Genomic DNA, 22606 nt, shown 5'->3' on the forward strand with positions numbered 1-22606 from the left:
GGTACTGGGGCTTCTCGTCAGTCTTTCGCAATATCGGACATTGTGTCTCCGTGATGAGATCTATCACGACGATACACTCGATGAAAATACAGTTTAAGCCATTTTTAATAGTGCATTGCTATACTCATAAAACAGACATTATTTGTAAAAAGGTTTTCTTAAAATTTCTGAGTGAGTGATATTATAACAAATTTAAATTTGAGGACAGTGACTTTTTTAATTATCGTCTTCTCTCGCTCCTACCCTGCCCCTCATCTCATTGTGTCCTAGTTTCACTATAAAGCTACACCTTATATTTGTTCAGAAAAGTTGCAGAAAAGATCTTGGTGTACAGTAAAAGTATTCCTTGAAGAAATTCTTTCGAGTAAGGATTCTCAAAGAATTTATTTCAAGGAAGGAATCCTTTCGGGTCAGTCGCGTCGTGATTTAATTCTTGCGCGTTTCTGTAGGCATCAGCTGTCTGCATCGAGAGGAAAATTGGCGAAGCAGGAGTCCGCGGGGTGCGAGAAATCGGGTTCTTAAGCAAGGGTAGCAACGCGACGAGCATTCGGCGAATGGTGAAAGCCAAGCGAGAAAGAGAAAGAGAGAGAGAGAGAGAGAGAGAGAGAGAGAGAGAGAGAGAGAGAAAAGGGAACACGCGGCAGGAGCTCCGTAACGGAGAAAATAAGAAAGCAAATTACCTAGCAGTCACCTACCCTCGGGGGTGAGGTGTCGATATGACATGTAGGGCGAGGGAGAGAGGGGAACCCACTGGTGGCAACCCCTGGGGTTTATTACAAGGGTGGAATCAAATACACCGGGTGTCAAAAAATGAAATGCCACCCTATTGCGTTCCTTGCCAACCCCCTTTTTGACGGGAGGATGAGATCATAGTGAGTTACGAAGGAGAGAAAAGGAAAAGCCGTGATAGGGTGAGATCGTCGCTTTTCGCGGATAAAAGATGGCAGATAATTTTTCCCCTTCGACGTCCGTAGTTGCTCCAGATATTTAATTAGATATCAAGCAAGAAATCTTTGTTTTGAGAAATATATTTTGATCTTATATCATAATACTGTAATTGCCTATACATACTTATGTAACATATTGAAATTTAAATTTTTTTTCTACATGTTTTGTTGCTTCAACAGATTTATGTTTTATACATATATAGTATACGTGACTTTAGCTGAACGATTGCTTTTCTTCATGAAACAATCTCGAAGGGGTGGCATGAACCCGATGCGACATAGTCACCCCATTTGCCAGCTTCACGCTCTTGTTTGTTTCGTAATCTTTAAGATCGGAAGGGTTCGAAGTATTCAAGGTGATTGCGAAAGTATTGTCAAACTCTCTTGATCTCGTCGAATTTTCGACAATTTATCATCAAATAAGTTTAATATCTTTCTCCCTCGTTATCATTGATTTATTATCCTGGCAATGACAAGTAATAAAATACAATTTTATCCGTGTAATTTCTGATATGATATTGCGATTATAGTTTCGACAATTTGGACGATATATTTCCTGCTCATGCAACGGAACTTCTTACAGAAACTGCCTTCGGAGGGAGAAGAAACGAGTAGTGATTAAATATTATGACCGGCTCAGTCTTCCGCGACGCGACGCCTGCGGGAGACGTTACTTAGCGTAATTAAAGGATCTCTTTGCCGAATATCTATGGGACAAACCGCGTGCCAATGAGGATCTCTTTCCTAAATCATTTTCATAACTAAGACGAGGCCGCAAATGTGTGCACAAGCTCTTAGAAATTATATATTACTGAATACGATGGTATCGTATATTCTTTTTTATTAATATTATCCTTTTATTCGCTAAACATCTAATTCATTTTTAACAGTTGCAATATAATGGCACGTAGACATTTGCTTCTAAATCTTGAAGTAGCAGATGTCCCAAGCAAGACGTTTGTCTTGGATGATGTATGATGAAAATGTCTTGTAACTATCAAGTAATGTCTTGTCGGGTGCAAGTACGAGGAAACGATGAGGGTCCGTTAGCAGCGTCGCGAGATGACTCGTTGTCCGAGGGGTGAGTGTGCCGCTTGTTCCGCTGCCGCTTTCACGGTACCTTCTAACTTTCTCATCGTTTCCAAGCAACCTCCGATTAACGTGGTTACCTGAAATCTTCCATTTTCACGAAGAATTACTCGATACTATTTATACAACTTGCATTGTGCGACTTGTATCGCAAATTTTTTCATTTTATATAATCGCGTGTAAACAAATAACAATTTATGCTTATAAATTTTATAGGATTAATATAAAAAATAATTGAGAATCTTTGTAATAATAAATAATATACAAAGATTACCAATTGAAATTTAATGCATTTATAATAATCTCGAGAATTTGTTTCACATATAAGTATCAACCGCAGACAGGCAGGTTACAGCTCAAGAAATAGAATCTCCTTAATCAGGATAGTTTCGTTATTCTGCCCTTCGCAATCGTCATCGCGTCTGACCAAGAACAACCCTAGAGGGCTACGGTCCGGAGGCTGTCCCAGGGTCATTTCCATTTGCCCCTTGCAAAGTGGAATCATTTCCCAAGAGCCTACGTTCCCCCGATCTTCGGGCTCCCGTGGCACAGCTGTGTTGGCCAGTAGTTCCCTTTCTCCTTTCATTCAATCGATGAAGTTAGCTCAGTCATAAGAATCGATCAACGATTTTAGCTCTCTTATTTATGACGAGATACATTTTTAATTTCTTGAAGAATCTCTTTACTTTCCCAAGCAAAGAGCGTGTTTAATATTTTTTTCAATTGTTTTCATTGATTGACATTTGTAATAAAAAAAAAAGAGAACCTGGCACGAGTAAATCCATCCTATCGATATCCCGCAGATTTAAATATATGTAGTTGTCGCATAGCTATACTCCCTTACAATCTCTATTCTGGTTTATGCTTCGGTGGTTTCATCAAAGGCAGGCGTCCACCCGGAACTAACTACTAATGCAGCAATCTTTCTCAAGATCTTATGTAGCCGACTTATGATCGCCCGATTTACATGGAAATGGAAACGTGACGTTTGTTAGTTTACCAAGGCTATTCATTTGAATCTCGCATAAAGAGTTCCCTCGCATAATTCTAATACGTTCCACGAAAATTACATTTCACGATTTTAACTTATAAAAGCCGTGTTTCGTCGTACCAGGCGTTGTGAAATTTCTAGCGTTGTAAAACCAACACGGATAATCGAACGAAGAAATTCGATAGCTAAGAAATTCTCCCAAGTTCCCGGGCTAGTTTCGGATAACATGGTCGTACGCTCGTGACAGTTTATCAAATTGCAAGGCTGCCCTCGGTACCCGTAAAGGGATGTAAGGGTCGTAACGTGGAACGAGGTTTGAGGGGGTAGCTTATTAGAGCCGCGACAGCAACCCCGACTCCACCTTGAAACCTCCGGCCAACCGCCACCCTTGCCAGAGTCTTACCACCTTGCTTCCTTCCATCTACCTTCTCTCCTACTACCACCTGTCTTCGACGCTCCCCCCCCTCTTTCGTCGCGAAACTCCTCATCTAACCAGTTCACGACCGTATAGTTCAAGCACCATGAAAAAGATGGTGCGACATAAAGGGTCACATGGGACTGGAAAATACTTGGTGTTCCTCTTTAATCTTCAAAGAGATCGAACTACGAAAGGGACCGTCTTCCAAGTAATTCAAGTGATCGGTGGACGACGTATATTTACGTTGATATATACATGTCTTACATAGATTTATATTGACGTTAATGCTTTGTGGGGGAATCTATACGCGAGATAACTTTAACAACAGTTGACAGTTTAGATGTACCCGGCCGTAGAGCCATGCCCTTTTCTGTTGACAGTTCGAATCAAATATCTAGTTGAAAGTTCTGAGAGAACGGCCTCCTGAATGACAACAACGAGAGGGATACATGTATCGATGCGCGATCCCGAGGGATATGTAGTTTCTTACGCAAGAACAGGACCGCACACGGTCTGATTTCGAAAGACGCAGAGCTTCCTCGCTTCTCTCTAGAGGGTAGTTTTAAAATTCAACCCCCGCATACGAAGGACTAGGGGGACGTGTGTTACACGGCACTCATATCAATCCCGAAGATCGATATAAAGCCTGGTGAAAAGATAAATATATATCTTATAATTATATCGAATTTTATATATCGGCTTCTAATACCTTATAATTATATATCGAAAGAAACAACGTTTGCCATTCTGAAATAATTACATTTATAAAAGTATTATAGCTTTATAATCTCTCTAATGCCAGAATAAAAAAAAAATAACAAATGCTTCTCTGTGTAACGTGAAAAAAAAGGTCCGATTGAAATACCAGCGATTCAGATCAATGCAGTTATCCGGAGTCAAATTGACAACATAATTCTTTTCACGAAAACGTTTTTATTTCCCTGTTTTCCAATTAATCACCTCCCATGGCATGACAAAATCATGGATTCTAGGTTACGTTCGAATCGCATGTTGTGCATATCAGAAGCGGCTGGCCACGTCGCGCTAATCGTATCGATCGAGCACTCTTAATCCATTAATGAACTTCCCAGGCTCGTTTTACCCTGGGTATCCGGGCTTTTCGCAGGCGCCGTCTGTATCTGTTACATCCCGCCGTTAAGTGTGTGTACGTGTGTGCGAGAGTATGCGCCTTTACTTCACGTACGGTCACCGACAAAAGTTTAAATTAAAACTGTCCCAATTACCTCAATTTGTGGCTCCGCGATAGATAATTTTTAATATCTTACTACATTTACATCTTTATTATATAACATCTTAAAAAAAAGAAAATTGATTAATTATATAATAAGAGCTGTTATTTAAAATATATTAAATAAAAATATAGGTGTAATTTAAAATATATTAAAAGCTCATAAATTCTAAAGCATAAGATGAATCTTTAAACGCGTTTGTATCTTCTACTTGTTTACTTCGCGAATTAAACTTTGCATCTTTTTATGTGTTCTAGGTTCTTGGAAACTTTTACAACACAGCCGCGGTCCATGCACTTTTGGCTACGACTCTACAAGCGTGCGTATGTATGTATTTGTATAATGCGACACTTTACAGACTCTTGTTGGTTGACAGTGATTTTCCACGGGATACAAAACTGTCGTTAGACCCTTTTGCGAAAAGGTCCGTGTCTGCACCCCTTGTACGCAGTTCACCTAAAACTTTTCCTACGAACCGCACACGAGGGTGTAACGCTGTATATCGAAGGGTTAGAAATTTCTCATTGTTCCTCTCTTCCTCCGTCCGTTGTATCTTTCTTCCGTTCACGTCTGACGTTTCGCTGAAAAATTTAGGACTTTTTCCTTCTTGAAAATAAATAGTCAGATATTAATTGTAGCGCTTTAATAGCAATCGAAATGAAACAAATATATAAGTTCACACTTTTTTGACGATACTTGAGCACACATATATTATATGTATATTTTAATAATATATACATATAAAAAATATACATACATATAAATCTATATAAAATATACATATATGTTCTTAGCAGTTCGGCATCTCCTGTATGCAAAAACTGTAAGAATCGACTGAAATTCCTTTTACAGAACCGCCAAACAAGCGATGAGTCTCTTACGCCGCCTTCATCCGAGACAACAAATTCCTCAAATATTTATCTGTCTTGCACCCTCGAATCCCTCTGGTACGTCGCCCCAAACGCCACTTCCGTTTCGCACTCGGCGAATGTGTCAATTCTGACGCCTATCGACATATGACAAACACCCTTCTCGTCTCCCGCTAGTTGTCGTCTTGTCCTTTCTGACATCCCTGACAATCGGGACAAAAGAACGATGTAAAAGGGAGAAAGTTGAGGGCGAAGATAGAAGATACGGCGTTTTCGAAATTCTTTTTTTTTTTAATAGCTGTTAGAAAATATTAATAGTCAATTAAAAAATAGCAGTCAAAAACAGCAGTTAAATTTATATTTTTGCTTTGTTAATAGTCTTGTTGAATATCATTAGCCAGTAAAAATCAATCGACATTTCACAATATATACTTATATTCATAATCTTATGAAAAATTATAGACAGACATCTAGACGATACAAGAGTTTAAAAATGTGTTCTAACCGCAAAGTAGGCAAAAGAAATTCTATTTATCTTCTATGCCGGATAGCTGGAATCTCCGTCGATTAGATCGAATGTTCGTGACACGTCTCGCGCTCCGGCTGCATGCAATTAATTTATTTTTCCCCGCTCGAGCGTTAATTGTTAAACTTAGATGGGCGGTCGTCGACGATTCCGCAGTTAGACTCCGAGATCGAAAGAAGGAGACGGCGAGCTACTAAGAAGAGAGAGGGGAAAGAGACAAGGATGTGCGACCGGACGTCCAATGTGCGACGGGATGGAGACGAGGAGGGACGATCGTATGAAAGACGACGGCAACGACGGAGAAGAATCGTGGAGGGTTGTATGCTGCTGCTAGGCCGGCGGCAGACCGAGACGAGAGAATCGAGAAGTTCCCGCGAAGGGAGGCGGGAAGCCAAGACACGGCGCGCGACGGATGGATTGGGTTACTGAGATAATTAGAACGATCGGCGCGATGCACGCCTCGTTGAACGATTCTTTTTCCAGCCGGTCGGCGGTTGGTTTCGTGTTTTCGAGAGCGAAGCGATAAAGGAAACGAGAAAAGTGCCCACTGAGGGAAGATACGATCGCTGATGCGTGCCATGCCCGGGCAATCTCCCGGGGAGAGGGAGAGCGTCTTCCTCGTCGATAAGTCTCAACAACGGAGATATTACGGCACCCCAGTGACATATTTTTATGCGCCGCAGCTACGACGTCGTCGCGCGATTGGTCGTTGAAGTCGTCGCCCCGTGAGATCGCTTGACCGGAAATGTGTAGCCGTCGTAAAAACATTCCGGCACGGCGCGCACGCTTTGTCCGACCGGAATATTCATCGCGATTCTCTCCGCGAGCACGCGTATATTCCTCGGCGGCGATCTCTTTCTCGTCGCGGCAGGACTTTTTTGGGAGAACCGATCCGCCGAAGATACATCGTCGTATCGCTGTAGAAAGTCAACGTTATCGGACAGGGAAGATCTGTTCTCGTTTCCGACCTCGCATAGTTTTCAGATTATGTGCCTCCGCGCTTATACGACGTCGCGCTTGACTTTACTCTATTTACGTTGAGGGACATCTGAATATTTAATCGGCTCTTCAACCAACCCCGCCTGCCTCGCTTGCCTCCGCAAAACCCCCGCTTTCCCGGTCCCAGTTGCGGTGAATTATTTAACGCCCGCAAGGGAGACCGGTTACCTATGCGAAGCGCGACGTGTTATCGTCGAGATTTTAGTATTCTTTGTTTATTGTTTCCCTGTCACGTACGATATCAATGACCGTGTGACTCTGTGAGCACCGCTGTGAGCCATGAGCAGCATTAATATGCAGTAATAATACTTGGGAATGGGCCGAGGCATGTCATAAATTCAATTTATCAGACGCACAGTTGGACGAATAATCAAATTAGGCAGACAATTACTTGGAGAAACAATTCAGACTGAAGAGAATAAAATAGAATATCATTTTCATTATATACATTCTTTTAACGCATACGATCGATATTACACGTATTTAATATGCGTAACATAATTATCTCAAAGCAATAAATCGTATATTAAAATTCACAATCATGAGAGGATAATGATTCTATTACGTTCTGTAGATATATATTAATCGAAGAGAAAAGTTAAGCTTAATTCTATTGAGCGCGTGTTTTTATCTCATTTAGTACATAGAAATGCTGAAATATTCCGGTCCAAATAAGCCGAAGACGAGGTGGGAAGTTATTTGCAGGAGTTTCCCCCGGTTCCCCTTGTTGAAACCAAATCGGTAAATGCGCAGGACGATTGTTCGACAAATAGAGGTCGGGAGTAAATAATGTGCAAACACAATTCCTGCTATGTATTGAAAGACGTAGTAGTCTTCTGCCAGCGTACGCGCACGTTTTATGTTTGATGAGAAAATCAAAATGCAATATTTGCACGATAGTGAAAAAGATTATTGAATAAAATTAAATTTTCAGACGTATTTAGGAATGTGTATACATTTTTATTTACGATATAAAATGTTGCTCAGTTTGAATGTATAGTGTGGTTCAGAATGAGTTCTTCGAATGTAGCGCTTCTCGTGGAGAATGACGGTACCATGTAGGCAACCATGTTGACTGTGTTCGAATGTGTGTTGTTCAGTGAAATACCTTATTTCTCTTCTATTGGTAATGCCTTTCCCCGCCTCACATTATTTTTTATTAATGCGAAAAAAAATGTGATAAAATTTTGTACTCAAGATATTTAACATAGCAACAACTTTGCTAGAAAGGCTTTATAATTTCTTTTATTTAAGCCGTTAAAATTTAAATGTTGTCATCATTGACGTTACCTTCCATTTTTTTCCTCTTCATTCTTTAAATTTCTATCTTTTATATCTGTTTTTATTTTAAATCATTGGCAAGATTTGATCATTTGATCATATAAAATGTACATTAAACGTATTATTATGCCTAGGCACAATTATTTTTACACTCTTCAACAATGTTATCGTGTGAAGATTAGATATGATCTTAAGCAGAGTGCGCTAGGTTGTATGCTTCTCTGTTCTTTGTCACACAGCTTCGAATTTAGAATGTAACAGCTCAAACGGTAAGTGCAAGAATAAACTGTCATCGATCTTGAAATGACGCCCTCGCAACACGTCAAAGCGTTGAATACGTCATGTGCCACCTGTTACAGTAATCGTTGCAGTGATAAGCAAATGATCATGTCTGCGGTCTGATTTCAAGCTTTAAGGATTCAAAGAAGATAACACAACGACTTATCGTCGTCGTGGCGCAGAAGCAGATTCGATTCTAGTGTTGAATGCAGTAACCATACAATGGCGGAGGGACCGGAATTAAGTTATTTCGATTTGCGCACGGTACACGATCATTTTGATCAAGCTCTCCTGGAAAATGACGATATCGATCTGAAAGAATACCTAGACGCCTACAGCGAACTATATAAGTAAGTTGGATCGTTGACTTATTTTTCATCATTTAACATAACCTTTACTCATCGTGCATGAATCTCAAATCGTTAGGTATCTGATTTATTATGGTTGACATTTGGCAGGTAATCTTTGACATCTTTGCAACATATCTAAATGATCTAAATAATTAAAAGCAAATAACAGTTATATTAAATATTGTGTATATTGTCTTTAATACAAAATTTAATAAATTTTAATTAAATATGTAACAAGTAATAATATAAAAACTGTAATTCTTTAACATTATTGTAATTACATTTCTTTTGCTGCTATCTGTCACTTTATTTGCCTCGTTAACTCAGCAAATTGATTGTATTATCTGTTATTAATCTGTGATATCAGATTTGAGATTACGTTTATATAAGAGATTTGTGTTTCGTGCACATGCAGATTTTTTCAGCTGATGGGCAGTGTCTTCAGTTTTGTCTCTTCCGATCTGAAGCAAAAGATAGACGTACTGGCTGAACTGAAAGATAAAGACGCTCAGAATTATACAACTGTCATATCTATGATTGAATATGAGAGAGACAACAATCTTCTAAAGAAACCCAAGTTTGTCAATGGCGCACGTACTTTATTGCGACTACACAGAGGTTTAGGTACTACATTGTTATACCTCTTGATATTATTTAGAAATTCGCAGCTGACTTGCGTTACTTGACCTTCTAGATTTTATTAAGGTATTTCTACTACAACTGAGTGATCTCTCGGACCTCGATAAAACGGGTCGTTGTTGTCAAGATGCGTATAACAAAACCCTAGCCGAGCATCATCCATGGGTGATTAGAGAAGCTGCAAAAGTTGCGATGTACACTATGCCTTCTAAAGAGGCTTTGTTGAAAAAGGTAAATGAGTTACCAGAATTGCTTTAGAATTACGAAATAGATGATATATCTAGAATAGATTACTTCACTTGCATTTGATCCTCAGGTCTGCGGTGACAATGTTCAGCGGAACATAGATGTTTTGCCCAAAATGTTGGAGGTGACTGGGGACGTGTTAAGCCGCACTCATAAAATTTATGACATTTATGAGTTGCACGGTCTACCATGAACGATCGTAGAAAATGAACAAAGGAATTACTTCATCTGAAACGTCTAGCTTTCCGAAATACGGCACGCAACATTCCGCATGTATTCAAGATATTGTGCATTGCGATATTACTAAGACATTGTAGAATTAATATTTTCAATTAATTCTTAATAAATAAGCGCCAACTTATTTACGAGAATACGTACTTCTTTATAATTGATATTATACGTATGTAAAATTAGTATACTGATAATGTACAAATAGTGGCACAAGCGTACGTAAGTATATCACTTATGTAATGTGATTTCTTTTGTCATTTTAATTTACAGTTAATATATGTTATTGGGCTCGAAATTAATTTTATTAGGTTTAAACAACGTTTCTGGTCAGGCTCGGCAATGTGCGCTATTTATATAATATATTTCTATGTTGTATAAAAATTTATTATCTGATAAAAAGATTATAATAAAGTTTATTTCATTCTCTTTTTATTATTATTATTACCAGCAATACCTCTTATCTATTATTACCTCTTAATATTTATTCATCATCATGTGGCATAGAGAGTTATGCTTCTGCTCTTTATGCCGCAGATCCGGATTCAAATCCGACCGCATCAATAACAAAACAAAAATATCTGATTTTATTCAATCGCCATCTCTCGAAAAAGGTAATGGCAAATTACCGAGAGTATCTTGCCCTGTGCACATATCATCCAAATAAAATTAATTGATCCCCCTATCAACTGGCCAGCGTGATAGAGAAAATATATTACTACCTCTTAATATTATTAGAAATAATTTAATATACTGGAATGTAGTAATTAATTACTTATTTTGAGTATTAAAAGCACTAAACAATAATGCTTTAACACTTGAAATAGGTAATTTTCAAAATTAAATATTATTAAATTGGCCATTATTAAATTGGATATCTGGGCTTATAATTATTTTGCAGTTGTTTTGCTTACTGTCATTTCTCAAAGCGGAAAATTTTAAAGATGAGATGATTAATATATGAAGTTCAATGCGATATGTTCACTACATTAGAATTAGGAACTGATGCCAGTTCCTAATTCTAATGCAATTTTTTAAATTACATTTAACGAAGTTAGTGTTGTTGAAGTAAAGTTTGATATTGTTGTACTGTTTGCGGAAGAGAATAATTCGTCATCAATTAACATACCTGAAACAAAATGAAATAATATCCGATAAAGTAAATTGTTCGATGTGAGGGAGAATATAACAGCCATGTTATTAACGGCGAATTTCAACTTTACCGGCGACGCTAGCTGTGAGGAAACAGACGGCGGTACCAGTAACGAAGGCTCGTACAACGACATTCACTATTTGCTCTTTCTTTTCAGGCGCCAAAGATGAAAAAACGCCGACCTGAATGCCGATTGATCCTGGATTCGCAAAACCGCAGATCGCGAATGTGGCTATTGCTTCCGATCTTCCGTATAATTTGCCTTCCTCCTTCATCTCGCCCATCTTTTGGTAAGCGACTAATTCATTGACCATTGTTTTTAAACCTATCAACGTTCCCACGTGTTCGCAATGTTCCCAAGGAACACCCATCAGCCAACTTAGCGGCATAAAAACATACGCCAGTATGATCTGCAAAACTACAATCTTACAGTTTGCCCCAAAGAATATTAAATAGTAAATATAATTTAAATGCATATAAATTTTTAGAAGCCGGTAAAATAAAAAATGTGTCGAAAAATTTGTCTACCTCGAGACTCAGTTGTTCGTAACCAACGAGACCACCGAACCAAGAGAGCACTCCATTTACAAATGCAATGAAAGCTACAAAAGCTACGATATTTGCAATTATGCCTAAAACGATTGGAAGCGCGGCTAATGCGCCATTCGTTGCGGCATCCAAAATACTACTGTCCGATCTAATTACAATCGAAGTTTTTATAACACAGCCGTTATTAAGACCAGTAATTCGCAAAAATTAAAAATGTCCGATTTATGAAGCACTTACGATTTCTCAAGTTTGATATTTTCGAATTTCGTGTTGCTTTGCTCAGTTTCGGGATAAAAAAGCTTGGAAAAGGCTAAAGCGGTCGGTGCAGACATTATGGAAGCGGTTATTAAATGAGCCGGATTAGCACCGAATGCTATATATGCGGCTAATACCGAACCTGCAACGGGTGGGCAAACATAATTATAAATTGAAATTTAATGCTGTCAGTGACACGTGCATTTATGAAATGTATGTGACATACCGGAAACCGTGGAAAATCCCGAGCTCAATATGGCATGCAACTCTGAGGATGTTAAATCATTGATGTACGGTGTAATCATAAGGGGGGATTCGGACTGAAAGGCAAAATAAATTAGTATAGTTTTAAATTGGAATTAGAAATATTGCGGAAGAATACGAATTATTGTACTTTAGTTGCTTAAACAATGGCAATAAATTTAGTAATATTACCATCCCAATGAAAGGATTAGCCACGGTGGATAATGACTCACACAGCGTTGTACCCATTATGCTTTGCAAAATCCATCCTAGCTTTATGATAATCCATTGCATCGCACCGAGATAGGTCATGATTTGCACCACGAAGCTGAAGAAAAAAATCACAGGCAGCACCTAATGAAGTAATTTATATTAGTAGTAGTTTGTAACAATACAAAAAGTTATAAATCAAAGGAAAATCATTACGAAGATACACTAAGCAATGTAAAAATTTCCTGATAAAATTTTATTTTACATTTCTAAACATATTATGATGCAAAATCAACTGACGCTAAAAGCGAAGACTCCTTTGGTAACTAGATCGTTCGAGAATACAAAGCTGGCGCCAGCTTTAGCGTAATCCAAGAAAGTGGCCACTTTCCCAGACACACACTGGAAAATACTACGACCAACGGGCCATCGAAGCGTAATAAGTCCAAGTATAAATTGTAAAATCAAGCCCCAAATGACGGGTCTCCAATTGATCTGTATACATATGAGATTATATTAAAATAATTGAAAGCTGCAATAAATGAGAGAAACTACATCAACGATTTTATGTTTTAAAAGAATTTAAGTTATTTTAAATTTGTACTTAATATTCGAATTTCTTTCTTTTCTTTCCTGGAAAATGGAATATATGGCGTATAAAAAATTATGAACAAGAGATCCGCGTGCATTAAGTGCATTAGATGATTTAATGAAGTGGGTTAATTCTAGTGGAATTGGCGACGCGTCTACCCACATGCCTCGCAGTAATTTTCCCCGGGCAACGCTCGCGTATGTGTCATAATAATTGGAACGCGTTCGAGTTGATGCGACAGACGGGAATAATTATTATAAAATGTGAAATCCGCGAATCAATTACTCTCTCGTAGATTTATTTCGAGCAATGGTGATAAGAAATTCATTTTCTATGACGTAAGAATTGACAGATAGATCGGAGTCGGCGCTTTATGATATCAAACTCAAGATACGATCAACTTGCCTGTCCCGGATGTTTAGAGAAAATCCAACCTAATCCTAGCAAGACGATAACGCAGAGAATACCAATTAGCCTGTTTCTCGAATTTGCGGTATCGATAATAAGGAAAGTAATAATGGCTATTAGTATAATCAAATAAATAATCGCCATTCCAATACGCGTCCCGTATCTAAAAGTTTTCATAATGTCGGCATTAATCGTTTATATTGTAAATCATTTAAATTATTGAACAAAATAACGTTAATTTTTTACTTGGTACTTTGCAAGCGCTCCAAGAAACTCGTTGCTGGTCGGCAGCATCTTAAAATGTACTTGCCAAAATATCGTTTTACGATCAAAAAATAAAATAAACCAAGATAAGTAAGTCCAGTAAGTATAAGTAGTAAACCATACCCTTCACACCATTGAAAATCGCAATTTTTTTCTAAAAAGAAAAAAAAATCTCAATGAAGAAAGTGTCTTTCTTTGTAAATTTAAATCGATCAATCAGTCAAAATTAAGTTCTGCTGAAACAAATTAACTCACGGTTTTTTCCCCAATATATACCCGCGAAGATTATATAGGTTATTATAAAAAGATTTAAAATTATTAGGCAAAAAATCTTAAAAACTCTTCGGTGTTTTGAAAGATAAGCGTTGATTGCATTGCTGTTGGTTGCCCAAGGTGGTTTTGCTTGACGATAAGAATTACTATTCTGTGAAAACAATGTACTTTATGTATTATTGACTAATATTGCTTGAAATTATTGGATTAATAATGTTTTAAATTATTAGTGTTATACAAAATTTTAAACAACAATAATGTAAAACTACTTTATTCTGCTTTATCTTTATTTTAATTTTTATTAATTTATTATTAAAATAAATTTATATGTAAAAATAACGTTACATTGATAGTATTGTTACTCATTAACTGTAGCAAATTATATATTCTGCTTCTGTATAGTTATTATTATCTTAATTGTTTCCGCACGAAAATGCGCTTGAAAATATTATGTTGAATGATTGAGCATTTCAAACACTGATGTGTATCATATCAATGATTTCAAACAAAAGCATTTTTTTGCAATAACAAACTGATATGCTTACCTGATGCGTAATAGGTTCACTTTTCCGACGACCATCTTCTAACATATCTAACTGATTATCCTATTAATCAAAAGTAACGAACTTTTTTTAATAGCATTTATCGAATAAATATAAGAGTTAAATATAGAGAAAATTAATGATGATTTAAAAGATATAATGGAGATAATACGTAGAAAAAATATATACGTATATTTCGTTGAATATATTTATATATTTCAACTTGCTTAATACTATTAATAATTACTATTAATATAAAAAAATATATTCTTGAATATTTAATAAATTTCACTGTAAATTACAATCTACATATTACTTAATAGAATGTTATTGATAGAAAAGAGAAATTACTTCAAATGCCTGGTTCACCCTTCCAGACATGTCTCACTGCCTTTCACCACACTTTATTAAAATATATATGTATACATATGTCTTCTTTTCGACACTCTTTTCGCTATACTGACGCAAAACGGAAGAATGTGTTTCCCGACATGCGAGGGAATAATAATTCTCGTACACTTTGTAATCTCATTGAAGTTGTATAGCAGATAACGTTGATAACAGGGCGCCTTGTAAAACTTTGACAATTTGTATGTAGGTAATCGACACACTATTATGATTTTCATACATCAGGTCACACAAACATAATTTGATTAATAGTTTGAAATTTTTTCTACATCAATCCCCATTAAATCGCTTTTCTAATTTGAAAAGCTGATAAAACTGTATATTAATTTTATCACAATTTTAGTATCTATTAATCAGGTTATCTGCGCATTGACGTTTCGCGATAAATACTTAAGATGTTGTGGCTTAACGAAGAAAACAATTCGATGACACGCAAAAAATGTATGTACACTGTAAAAACGCTAGGCATTGCTTATTAACTACGTGCAACATGATAAGACGACCGGGAACTACTGAAAATCGGTGATGGAGACATTGTGCAAGGCACAACGAGGTACGCGGACTACGAGTGGGGATACTCCCTTCTTACTATGACATTTTGAATGAAAAAAGATAATGCGAATCCTCTTTTGCAATCGTTGAAACATGATGAATTTTGCTGAGATATAGAATGTCTCAGATTCATCACATTTCTTTTCACTTACGAGTTTCTGTAAGCGATATCTCGGAATACATATTCTTTCGACCTTCAACTTAATATTTTATTACTATGTACAATACTTGATACAGTCATGTTTCCTCCGAATCCTCCGATTTATATAAAATTTTTCGAAATAATTTACACACACGTGGCAAAATTACATATGCTTATCTCTCTGAGAATTGTTAAACTTATCGCAATTGATTAGATATATTTTGTTAAAAAACTTTATTTCTCCAACTATCTTTTAAATAATGCAAAAGTAAACATTAATTAATTTAATTTAAACATCAAGCGTTATTTACGACAAAGAATGAAGATGCAAGGATGTTCTTCATAAAAATATATAAATTCAAGACCTTTTCTTATATATAATTACAATTATAAATCTCGTTGCTTGTTGCATTGTGCACGTTAGAACATACGTGTTTATTTTAAAAATATCTTTTTTTACATGTCTTGAAAAAACGCGTTTAAATATAAAATTACGTACTACTATTTATATAGTTTATATAATTTCTTATATCATCGTTGTGTATTATTCAATTCTTAAAATTTTCGTCTCGCGAGCGTGATACAATAATCATGTTTACTTCAACGGTGCAACGATACGGAATTTATCTTTTAAATTATCATAATCGCATCAAAAACTTTATTTGACGGAAATCACTTTTGACTGTATTTCCTGTGTTTTATTACGCGATTTATTAACGGAAACAAGCTCTTTCCACATAGCTAATCTTACCTTGAGTTTTCTTATTATTTATCTTATTAATGAAAAGTAAATGATAGCGAGCGATTTGTCAGACTGATACCAAAAGACGAATGAAAAATATCAAATTGCGTATTTTGCTTCGTGTCATTCTCGCATGCGTACACGTGCAACCATCACGCGACGTGTCTTAACGGATCGCCGCGAGGTCTGACACGTGAGATGCAATCTAAACAGGTGCATAAAAATTCTCGCGCCGCCACGACTCAGACGCATGGGCGTGCAGTTAATCGGTATTGCCGATAAACAGGACGAGACGTAGAAACTGGAGAACTAAACCGGAAGACGGGGCCATGCCTCGCACACAATTCGGTGGCCGTGAAAAAAATGCGTTTTGAAGTGGTTATTATGTAATTGCGTACAACAATGACCGTGACATAACTGCAACGGTTTTTTTTTCTTCGATGCAAGAACGATAAAAAACTATGACGGATAGAAAACTATGACAGAAAATTGCCTACGTTCTGACTTATATTGGGGACGCTTGCAGAGTCACACACATTTGCATACATTTAACGATAACGTATAATACTTTTGCAGTTATTATTTGTATTTACCAAGAAGTTCAAATTTAGTATATATATATATATATATATATATATATATATATATGTATATGTGCATCGTATCTTTTTAATAATTTTAAATAAACGTATTGTAATTTTATTTATATATTGTGTGAATTATAAATATTATAATCCTTTCATACAATTATGTTTGATAAGGGACTTTAAATTTAAATGAAAAGATATAAATTTTAGATAAACATCAAAGATAAATATCAAATTGTTCTTTATATTCATACAAACAACTATCATTCAATAAGCAGTACACATGCTACGCATGTCCTTGACGCGAAACATTACCGCGTGTCTCTTGTTAAATACATTTGAATAAGAAGGATGACAAATAGAAATATCGTAAAGTTATATAAAAGAATTTACAAAGTAATCGTAAACGTCATGAGTTATCGATAGGTAGTATCTTAATGTTTATTTGTTCGGCGTGATTTTTAGATGAACTTGACTTCGAATATAAAAGTGATTTAATGATACGGCGGTGATAAAGTGGGCAAACTTATCTATTCTATTTTGCAGTTCAATGTAATACAATTAAACGTTCGATGATAAGAATTATTAGATTTAGAGCCGTATATAATTGCGTTTCCCTGTGACTTCTCTCTTGATATTGATCCTGATATTTTTCTCAAGATGAGATCCAATTTATTTCATAAATACGAATGTTAGTATTCATAAATTCGTTAATTTTGAGTTTCAATTGTTAAAAGTCTTAGCTAGTAAAACAGTTTTAGCTATATTACATTAAAAACGAAATCTAAAATTAATTATAAAAATTAAATAAAGGATTTTGTAATCTAATTATTTCTAGTCACATACACACAAAACATGCATGTAGAATTTCGAAACTCGAAATACGACATGTCATGTGTTATACTATATTAAAATGCAATACGTTAATAATGTTGTAATGAGATTATGAACTTAATTTTGGAAAGTCGTATGCGTTATTTAAAAACATCCGGTAAACTGATACGGAATACTTTGCAGTATACGAAGAAATGTACAGATTTCAAAAGAACACGCATATATTGATGATATATAGTCGATAACACACTCGAGTAACTAACCCTAAATTAGTCAAAGAGCTTAACGCTACAATATTTTTCAGATGATTCACGATATCCTACACGTTTATTGTTAAATCCACACAAAGATATAGATTGTCCTGTATAAATCACGAAGCAGGAAGTCCGAGTAATCGGAGGCTCTCAAGGCTAAACCGTCTGGCTGCTGGCGAGGAACAAAAAAACCGAAGATGAGCTTATCTCGTCGAGACGACGCGCGACGAGAGAACATTATTTTGCTGAGAATCATGTTCGAATTTTTGTTTGAAGCGATGCGCGACGGATCGAGTTCTACCTTCGCGCTGTAAGCGTTCTCCCTTCCGTTTGATAAAGAGCCGAGGTAATTCAAATCTATTTCTCGGGCGAGACTATTGTGAGTCGTTAAAAAAAAAGATGTTCTGCGGAAATCACCTATTTGAAACCACGCTAGCCTCCTCCTTGTTTTCGATTTGTGCATTCTGTACATTTTAGATAGCCGCGAGTTGTATAAATTGTCAAGTAAATGTTTTGATTAGATCAGCGTAATTTTTTACGATATAAACAGAAATAATTCTCGCCGACGTAAGGCCTGCTTTCACTAGTGGATTATATTCCGCTTGGACTCCCTTTTCGACACTGTCACATGACGTAATAATGTGTTTAGTCTGCCGAATGTTTTAGACTTCGTGATATTTACAAACGGTCTGCTGTTACTCGAGAAAGAGGAACAAAGGTTTTTGAGAGGAAAGAAATTAGCCTGTGCAGCATCTTATTATCTGACATAATCGTTGCGCACAGAGAGCGATCGAAATAATACTAGGTTTTTTTATTAAAATTTACTTGGTAGATTTTTGGATTACAGAATTTAACAATATTGAAATTCTAATCTGTTTTATTGCATACCATAGCAATATATATGAAATTCTAATCTGTTTCATTGCGTATACTATATTTATACTGTTCCATCCGACCACCATGAGCCCAGACTATTTGGGCAATAGATCTCCTTTTTATTTACGTCTGCTTTACTGCGCGGCCTTGATAACTCTACGCGAAAATTATTCTATTTTCTACGTGCACATGGTAGCGTAGCTAGGCGTGCCAGCTTTAGATTTCTGGCATCGCGCCAAGAGCAATATAAATAGCCAAATTTGCAGAACGTAACTCGTACATTCGTGGCGAGCTACAACATCGCGTTTCGCGGATATCGATTGAAGGGCTGCCTGGAAAAATGTTGCAACCATCATTTTTATGAAAAAAGTGATGTTTTAATGGAAAAACATCGCTCGTGAATTGGCTAACATGATTTTTTTTATATTCTCAAGGCTTTCACGAGTATTCTCTTTAAAAGTGCTAATAGGTTTACGAGTTTTCTCGGTGTCTTAATACATTTTTATGCCATGTATAACGAACGATGCTGTTCGCTTCATCACTCATCAGGTCAAAGAGCGTTTTTTTTTATTTCCTGTAAAATTTAAAAAAATGTTGGATGCGCGACGTTCTTCCAGGGAGCCCATCGATTGTCGAAATCGCCGTAGATGGCTTAAGAAACCATCGTATCAACGTCGAATAACTCTCCGAGTACTCCGAGACGAATCCGACGCGCGGAAATGCGGACTCTACTGCCTCGACCGCGGAAATAGTACCTGCTGAACTGCCTGATACTGGACACACGAGAGCAGGGAAATTAAACATTCCGCAGAATTCCATCGTCCTTCTCCTTCATCCCTCTATACCTCTTCGCCTCGTTTCAAACGGTTCGCCTTGGAACGCCGCGTTCGAGACGCCGTCAACATCGACGTCCCGCCATTTCTTATCGCCTCCCTTGGCTCGAAAACAAGAGCATCGAATTTAACCATTTCGTTAGAACAGAAATGCGTACACAACTTTGTCCTGTCATTCGACGCTGTAAAAATTCAAACTAAAACTCGAATTACAGACAGCTGACTTTTACATTGTCAGCAATTTCGTGTGCGTATCTATGCGCGTCTTAGATTTATTATTTCATTTTACTCCATTTATTAGAAACTGATGCAGTTATTCTACTCTCCAGTTTCTGTATAGCATAATTGGTAATAGGATATTTTGTACAATTTTTACTATGTCGAATGAAAACATTGGCCACATTATAAATTGGAATTACGTAATCGCGATGCCCGACGACGATGAATCGGTTGTCGCGTACGTGGCATAATTCGTGATTAGCCATCTCGTCATTATGCGATTTAACCAGAGGGAACACATACGTAACTGCACGTACACTTCCTTCCTCGTGTTCTCGTGTTTCTTCTTTACTCTCGTTTCGTTGGAATGCCGATTCATCCGTCATCGTCTGTCGCAGCACGCGACACCCTTCGGTGGCTACACAGATCGTGTTCCACCTTGTAATTCTCCTACAGTACTTCCGATATCCGTTCTACTCTCTTAATTTCATTGTTATATTTGTATTTCATTTAAAAATGGAAATTCCATTAAAGAGATACTCGAATTCCTTGCATTTATTGTTATCCATTTATCTGATCAATTTGAATCATTTTTTTTTATACTAAGAAAAGCACATATCCAAATTTGATTACATGATATTTATAATTAATCATGTAATTAAATTTTGTAGTTTATGATTTATGTGTTCTTTCTTACTCTTTTTTATTCTCATGTAATTTGCAAGAGACATTTCATTTTTAGTTACTTAAAATTTTAAAACATGTATATATATACATGTTTATGTGTGTGTGTGTGTGTGTGTGTGTTGTGAGACTTTTGGACTTATCCAGTTTTAAAAGTGCGCGCTTACAGGAAATTTACACTTGGCTTAGAAAGTTTATAAAAGTGCGTCTCTCGCATTCCGGTCTTAAAGTGTACGTCTGCGCTGCGCAGAACAAGCATGAAATATCGAAAAGTCGAGAAAGAGGCAAGCGGTGAGCTAGGGGATAAACAGGGGGAGACAGGGAGATCTCCTTCTCCGGGCGATTTGCGTATTCCCGATAGGCAGGTATTGGTTTTAAAATGACCGTCTGGTCCGAAGACGATTGCGTTGCGCGCCCACGCGTGGGTGCCGACGCGCGGATTGCGCAATCCACTCCGAAATTCAAATCCCGATTCCACGAAGCGATCGAAGAATCGGGAAGGCGGACCGAGAACGTAGTATCCCCTGACGGATCCCGAGAAGAGAAGAACCTTATCTTGATTGCCGTCTGCCTCCGTTCTCTCTCGCAGGCGAAGACGTCGAGGGCCCGAGTGTTGGCCGGAGAGACCATGCAAATTGCACGATTTCCATTTCTTTTTTGTTCCATTTCTGCATCTTCCTCCTTCCCCGTTACCCCCATCGCCGCGCAGCCGTCTCGCGCGGAGTCCTCGTGCCGCGCCGCGCTGGTCCGGGAGATCGGCCGGCCAGCGTCGGTGGAATTCCTCTTTTTTTTTACAATTCCAATCGGAGGAAACGGGCATAAGGCGGAATAATTTGGCGCGCGTGGGCAGAGCGTCTTAAATTCTCACTCGTGGCGTCGTCTTTCTGTCTCTCGGGGGAGAAGGCAGAGAGAGAGAGAGAAAAAGAGAGAGAGAGAGAGGGGGGGTCCCGGAGGAGAGAGGGGACTCTGTCATTAGGGAAGGCGTATCTCGGATGCACCGCGCCGCGCCGGCCGCGATTCAGCTCTCGACGCCAGGTGAGACGACGTTCTCCGAGAGACCAGGAGTCCGATGTTTACGCGCGAGGTTTTTCTGCCGCGATGTGTTCCTCTCTCCCCGAGAGATGTTGTCTGCGTCGCCATCGAACGCCAAGCTCGACGTTCCTCGCACATGTTATCCTTTCCCCCGAGCTATGAAAATAATTCCGAGAAACACCTTCGGACATGCCGGTTGTTATGATCGAGTCCCATCGATTACGAAAAATTTACTGGTGCATTCGTCTTCAATCTTTTTTTTTCTTTTTTCTTTTTCAATAAAAGAATCCATCGGTAGCTGACGGGACGCGTCATGATCGAACCAACAATAAGCGGGATTCGAACAACCCGGTAATCGATTGGTTTCGAATCAATTAGTATCAAGTCGAAATCTTTTTGTCATTCGCGAATTAATCAGGTCACGAATGGTTTTTCGACTGTAAAGGTCAGGATAATTGACTAACTCGGGTGTCTTTTCTTACTATCTTTATCACGCCAGAAGTACAATGATCTTGTTCAGACGCCTTGTATTATTACAGTATCGACTCTGTCGTCCACGCAGTGGATAATCTATACTCGAAAACAGTAACTCTCACGTCCTTACAGTTTCACCGTCTATCTAGTTCTGCCCGTTCCTTGTCCTTCCACACAAGAACCCCGCTCTCCCGCGCTACCCGCACTCGTCCCTTTTATGCATACGTCATACTTCGTTACGTCATTCGATAGGCGCGCCAATGCGCGTCTATACAAGACCGCCTACTTTACACGACGATAACAGCGCAGGATTTTTTTGTTCGCCGTGGCTCGTTCGCAGCGTCTGATGAGTCTGATCGACGCATTGC

At 37.7% G+C, this 22606-nt stretch overlaps 2 protein-coding genes across 3 annotated transcripts; one reads left to right on the top strand and one right to left on the bottom strand.

Annotated features, from left to right (window-relative positions):
• The first annotated feature begins 8574 nt into the window (after positions 1-8574).
• On the top strand, positions 8575-10255 carry LOC105454868 (ceramide-1-phosphate transfer protein). Of its 2 annotated transcripts, XM_011697795.1 has the most exons (5): positions 8575-8639; positions 8730-8999; positions 9415-9623; positions 9694-9869; positions 9955-10255. In XM_011697795.1, the coding sequence occupies exons 2-5, from the start codon at positions 8872-8874 to the stop codon at positions 10075-10077; spliced, it is 636 nt and encodes a 211-aa protein (XP_011696097.1). In that variant the 5' UTR covers positions 8575-8639; positions 8730-8871; the 3' UTR covers positions 10078-10255. The 2 variants fall into 2 exon arrangements, with proteins under 2 accessions (XP_011696097.1, XP_011696096.1); XM_011697794.1 differs by lacking the exon at positions 8575-8639 and having other exon boundaries at positions 8647-8999.
• A 140-nt stretch (positions 10256-10395) lies between these two features.
• Positions 10396-15517, bottom strand: LOC105454869 (solute carrier family 28 member 3). The gene is made up of 12 exons (XM_011697796.1): positions 14953-15517; positions 14605-14664; positions 14042-14210; positions 13769-13940; positions 13520-13685; positions 12823-13017; positions 12505-12666; positions 12296-12389; positions 12052-12211; positions 11794-11962; positions 11336-11675; positions 10396-11241 (listed from the first exon to the last, which is right to left on the bottom strand). The coding sequence occupies exons 1-12, from the start codon at positions 14980-14982 to the stop codon at positions 11147-11149; spliced, it is 1812 nt and encodes a 603-aa protein (XP_011696098.1). The 5' UTR covers positions 14983-15517; the 3' UTR covers positions 10396-11146.
• Positions 15518-22606: the final 7089 nt, after the last annotated feature.

Source organism: Wasmannia auropunctata, unplaced genomic scaffold (genome assembly GCF_000956235.1).
Source record: "Wasmannia auropunctata unplaced genomic scaffold, wasmannia.A_1.0 LD335973.1, whole genome shotgun sequence".
NCBI classification, from domain to species: Eukaryota; Metazoa; Arthropoda; class Insecta; order Hymenoptera; family Formicidae; genus Wasmannia; species Wasmannia auropunctata.

Coding starts and splice junctions, on each gene's coding strand:
- LOC105454868 (XM_011697795.1), top strand. CDS start 8,872: ATGGCGGAGGGACCGGAATTAAGTTATTTCGATTTGCGCACGGTACAC. Junction 9,000..9,414: donor GCCTACAGCGAACTATATAA/GTAAGTTGGATC, acceptor GTGCACATGCAG/ATTTTTTCAGCTGATGGGCA. Junction 9,624..9,693: donor GCGACTACACAGAGGTTTAG/GTACTACATTGT, acceptor TTGACCTTCTAG/ATTTTATTAAGGTATTTCTA.
- LOC105454869 (XM_011697796.1), bottom strand. CDS start 14,982: ATGTCTGGAAGGGTGAACCAGGCATTTGAA. Junction 14,211..14,604: donor GTGAACCTATTACGCATCAG/GTAAGCATATCA, acceptor TTGTTTTCACAG/AATAGTAATTCTTATCGTCA. Junction 11,676..11,793: donor ACGAACAACTGAGTCTCGAG/GTAGACAAATTT, acceptor GTAGTTTTGCAG/ATCATACTGGCGTATGTTTT.